The sequence below is a fragment of the Triticum urartu genome, chromosome 3A (assembly GCF_056163025.1).
Source record: "Triticum urartu cultivar PI428250 chromosome 3A, HENAU_Tu73, whole genome shotgun sequence".
NCBI lineage: Eukaryota > Viridiplantae > Streptophyta > Magnoliopsida > Poales > Poaceae > Triticum > Triticum urartu.
In genome coordinates this window covers 167680774-167685753 of record NC_141875.1, presented here as the reverse complement: position 1 = coordinate 167685753, position 4980 = coordinate 167680774, and the positions used below count along the sequence as shown (strand labels likewise).

The 4980-nt window shown below is 58.1% G+C and overlaps 1 protein-coding gene across 1 annotated transcript; it reads right to left on the bottom strand.

Annotated features, from left to right (window-relative positions):
• Nucleotides 1–471: 471 nt before the first annotated feature.
• On the bottom strand, nt 472–4253 carry HSL1 (HAESA-like 1). The gene is made up of 2 exons (XM_048706739.2): nt 1391–4253; nt 472–1295 (listed from the first exon to the last, which is right to left on the bottom strand). Exons 1-2 carry the CDS (start codon nt 3993–3995, stop codon nt 907–909), a joined length of 2994 nt encoding a protein of 997 aa, XP_048562696.2. The 5' UTR covers nt 3996–4253; the 3' UTR covers nt 472–906.
• Between the last annotated feature and the right edge of the window lie 727 nt (nt 4254–4980).

Below are 4980 nucleotides of genomic sequence, written 5' to 3'. Positions count from 1 at the left end.
CCCTGTGGCTCCCAAGCCTTGAACCGCTTGCCGACGGAAACTGTTTCTGTACGTACTTCCTCCGTTTCAAAATAAATGACCCAACTTTGTACTAACATCTATTTTGGAACGGAGGGAGTACATGTGAAACAGAAACTACAGAGAAATTCCGAGGCAGACGCCAGTGTGGATAACTCAATAATTCAATGAACAGGTTCTGCTGAATAGTCTTCATTTACTCCTCCACCCCAAGCTGCAGGCAACTAAAATTTCAGGAGTACGTATGTTCGATGCAATCATTTGCGATGGATGGCCCAGAATACAGAGCCAACAAAATAATTATTGTACTCCGTATTCGATTCCGTTCGAACAAATCTCTGTTCCGAGTTTGATGACTAAATAAATAGCTGGACCCCAGAAAACCAAGTTAAATGCCCGGAGATAGAGTCGATGTGCAACAACCACCACCCATACATACATGGGCCAGGAGCATGGAGCAAACATTTCATTTCATTTCATCGACAGAAAGCGAAAGCAACATACTAGTACTAGTACTAATTACACACCTACATTTGGATTCCTTCCTTCCGTTGGCAAACTTTTCTTCAAGGCCATACAGACCATCTACCCTACCGGAATCAATGGCACGGCCCACAGACAGCTAGAACAACCAAGAACACCGCCGCTAGCTAGCTATGCCCTAACTCCCACTTGTCCTCCATTGCCGACCGACCGGAGCACACATCAACTCCAGGTCACAGTGGCGCTGGAGGCGTCGACAACAAGCGGTTCAGCGGTCAAAATCAGCACTGTAATTCTACTTAGGCTCTTTCTTACCGAGAGCTCGGCGAGTCATGGAAGGGGGCCAACGTGTTATGCTCGTCGAGTCATGACCAACGTGTTATGCTCTGTGGTTTATTACCTTACCTAGACACTGCTGCCTTGATCAGAGGTGTCGTCGTAGTAGTACGGCGACAGCTTGCCGTCCTTGTCCAGCCTCGGCCTCGCGTCGGCGCGCACCTCCTGCAGCATCTTCACCACCCTCCGCATCGCCGGGCGATTGATCGGCAGCGAGCTCGCGCAGATGAGGCCGATGTTCAGGACCCTGCTGATCTCCTCCTTGAAGGCCATGTTGAGCCTGCTGTCCAGGACGTGCTCTACCCCTTTCTGATCAATGGTGCTGCACACCCACTTCACCAGGTCCTTCTCGCCGAACTCTGGGTCGACCGGCGGCTTCCCGGTCACCAGCTCCAGGAGCACCACGCCGAAGCTGTATATGTCGCTCTTCTCGTTGACACGGAGCGTGTACGCGTACTCTGCACAAATATGAACAACTTTTGATCAGACTTACATGTACATATATCAAAGGACTAATAATAACTGAACTTGTGAAACATTCAGAAAGTCTTACCAGGAGCAATGTAACCGCAGGAGCCAGCGATCACCGACATGGACTTGGGCGCCCGGCCAGCCATCTCCACCACCTTGGCGACACCGAAATCCGCGACGCAAGCGCTGAACTCTGCATCCAAGAGGATGTTGTTGGACTTGACATCCCTGTGGACGATCGCCGGCACGCAGTCCTGGTGCAGGTAGGACAGCCCCTCGGCTGCGTCCAGCGCAATCTTGTACCGCGTCGGCCAGTCCAGCAGACCGGCCTTGCTGCTGTGCAGCACGTCCCCGAGGCTGCCGTTGGGCATGTACTCGTACACCAGCATCTTGGAGTCATTGTGCGTGCAGCAGCACAAGAGCTTGACGATGTTCTTGTGCCGGATCTTGCCAAGCGTCCTCACCTCGGCCTCGAAGCTGTTGTCGGCCACCGACCCCTCGCCGGCGTTCTCGACGTCCTTCTTCGCCGCGCCGCCCCACAGCTTCTTGACGGCGACCACCTCGCCGTTGCCGAGCACCGCCTTGTACACCTTCCCAGATGCACCGCTGCCGATGACATTGTCCTCATCAACGCAGTCCAGGATATCATGCTCGCTGAACGACACCTTGTGGAAGGATGTCAGTGTCCATTTCGAGCGCTCGGCCTTCAGTTTCGCTTTGTTGAAGCTCCGGTACCTCCAGTAGAACCATGCCACGCCGGCGACCAAGACGACAGCCGCGAATATGAATATCGAGCGCATCATCCAGATAATGGCAGAGTGGTTCCCTGAACTTCCTTGCGAGGCAGAGCACAGACCGGCAATGTCTCCGCACAGCCCCGGATTGCCCAAGAAGCTGCTGCGGTATGCTTCCGTTGCATACTGGGGTGGAAGCTGGCCACTGAGCTGGTTGTTGGAGACGTTGAACTGGTTCAGCTTCAGGTTCTCCAGTTGAGCTGGTACTTGGCCGGTGAGACGGTTGCCGGAGAGGTCAAGGTAGTTGAGCACCGGCAAGTCACCCAGCTCCGGTGGTATGGCTCCGGTGAAGCCATTGTCGGCGAGGTTGAGCTCGCTAAGCTGCTTCCAAGAACGGATTCCCCGGAGCAACTGACCAGATAGCGAGTTGTTGTGGAGGACGAGCCGGCCGAGTTCTGCTAGGCTGCCAAGAGAGGAGGGAAGAGGTCCAGAGAGCATGTTGCCGTCTGCCGATAGCTCGTACAGCTTGGCGACGGATCCAATTTCCGAGGGGATGCTCCCGGTCAGCCGGTTGTTGGAGATAACCAGCTTGGACAGGTTGGCCGCGCCGGCGATGACCGGGGAGATCTCCCCGCTGAGCTGGTTGTCGTTGAGCTCGAGAAGCGCCATGTGCGGCAGGCCCCAGACCGCGCCGGGCACGTCGCCGTCGAGCCTGTTCTTGGACAGCCGGACCCGTCGCAGCCTATGGCACCGGCCGAGCCCCTCGGGGATGCGCCCAGTGAGCGCATTATTGAGCATCAACAGCTCCTCCAGCTCGCCGCGGTCGCATATGCCCCTTGGGATCTCGCCGGAGATGGAGTTGTCGGACAGGTCCAGGCACACCAGCGGCGTGTTCTTGCCGAGGTCGGCCGGCAGCGTGCCGTTCAGCCGGTTCGAGAACAGGCGCAACTCAACGAGCGAGGACGCCTTCGCCGCGGACTCCGGCACGGGCCCTGTGAGCGAGTTCAAGTACAGGTGCAGGCTCTCCAGCTTTGGCGCCTTGAACAGGTCATCCGGGATGGCGCCGCCGAGGCGGTTCATGGAGATGTCTATGCTCCTGAGCTCCGCGAGCTTGCCGAATCCCTTCGGGATTGGGCCGGAGAGCGAGTTGTTGTACAGCTCGATCTGAACGGCGCTTGTCAGACCGGCAATCTGCGGTGGTATCGGGCCGGTGAGCGCGTTCAGCGACAGGTCGAGGTCGGTGAGGTTGGCGAGCCGGCCGAGAGACGCCGGGATGGAGCCGACGAGGTTGCAGCCGGCGAGCCAGAGCACGCGCAGCGCGGGGAGGTCGCCGAGCTCGGCCGGCACTGGGCCCGGAGCGAACGGGTTGTAGGACATGTTGAGCTCCCGGAGCGTGGAGACGCGGCCGAGGAACGCCGGGACCTTGCCGCCGAGCAGGTTGTTGACGAGCGAGAGCGACTGGAGCTTCTTGAAGGTGCCGAAGGACTCCGGGATGGGCCCGGAGAAGTTGTTGGCCTCGAGGCTGAGGTAGACGAGGTCCGGGAGGTCGGCCAGCGCGTCGGGGAGCGGCCCGACGAGCGTGTTCATGTACAGGTCGAGGCGCACCAGCGCCTTGCACCCGGCGACAGCCTTGGCGGCGATGTCGGGGCCGATGTAGTTCTCCCTGAGGTTGAGGGACTGGAGGCGTGGGAGGCGGCAGAGCGCGGCGGGGAAGGAGCCGTTGAGGTTGGCGTTGGGGAGCGAGACCTCCGTGACGGCGCCGTCGACGCAGAGGACGCCCGTCCAGCCGCAGGGCGTGGCGTCGCGGGGGTTCCAGTCCGCGAGCGCGGAGGCGGAGGCGGCGAGCGCGCGCTTGGCGTCGAGCAGGTAGAGGCCGTCCTGGTTGAGGCCGAGCGACGGCGCCACGGCATTGGCCGCGACGGCGAGCAGCAGGAGGGGGAGGAAGGCGGCCATGGTGGGCGGTGGGACGGGACGGCTCTTTGGCTGGGCGCGCTCGAGGCGTGTCGGGGTCAGACGAAGGACGGCGGCGTGGGCGTCGGCATTGGCGACGGCGAGTGTGTGGGGAGCGAGATGGTGGGTGCTCTTATTGAGATGGGGATGGATGGGGGAGACGACAAGCGAAGCGAGTGGGGGTAGCTGAGCAGAGCAGAGCAGGGCGGAAGCGAGCTGAGCACGCACAGTTTACGAGGCGGAGACCCGGTATCGGGTAGAGTGGGGGGGGGGGGGGGGGGGGGGGGGTGTGGATGGAAGCTGTCCATTTTTAAAACGTTTTCTTGGGGAGGGGAGTCCTCGGCGAGGAGAAGCGGATGGAGGCCCGGTAAAAAAGACCGACACTGGGGGGACTGCCGTTTGACCTGTTTTGTCTACTGTGGCGCCGAGATGCGGCCGAGTTTTGTCTCGGTTTGGGCCTCTGAGAAGTGGGGCCGGATTCCGCCGAATAGGAGATTTAAGCTGGTCCTGTCGTGAGAAATTTAGGCTGTTTACCATTCTCTTTTTTTTTTCCGAAAACGATCAAATCTGTTATAAAATTCATTAAAATACAAAACATATCAAACATAATAAACATTACATCGAGATTTCCAGATCACCAAACGATTACCGCTACCGCCCCTAAAGCATTGGCAAGTGTCGGAATTAGGGCACCAACCACGAATAGGAACTGTATAAAACTCCGGAGCCATCGACGCGTTGTTGTTGCCGCTCCCCCTACCAAGGAAGAACACATTCTTATTGGCGGTCTCGTGACTCACCTCGCTGAGCACTTTGGCCTAAACTTGGAGGAAATTTAGCAAGATCATCGTTGTGTGACTCCTCAAGAGCCAAACGAAAACCTTGCTCTTCCTCAAGAGCAATGAAAAGATCCGCTATCTCATCGGCATAGTCACGGCTATGCCCCTCCGTCTTAATGATGGTTTTCTCATGAGACTCAATGATATCA

Excerpts from the sequence above, each read along its gene's own strand:
- HSL1 (XM_048706739.2), bottom strand. The coding sequence starts at position 3,995 with ATGGCCGCCTTCCTCCCCCTCCTGCTGCTCGCCGTCGCGGCCAATGCC. Across the intron at positions 1,296-1,390 it reads CTGCGGTTACATTGCTCCTG|AGTACGCGTACACGCTCCGT; the intron begins GTAAGACTTTCT and ends ATATTTGTGCAG.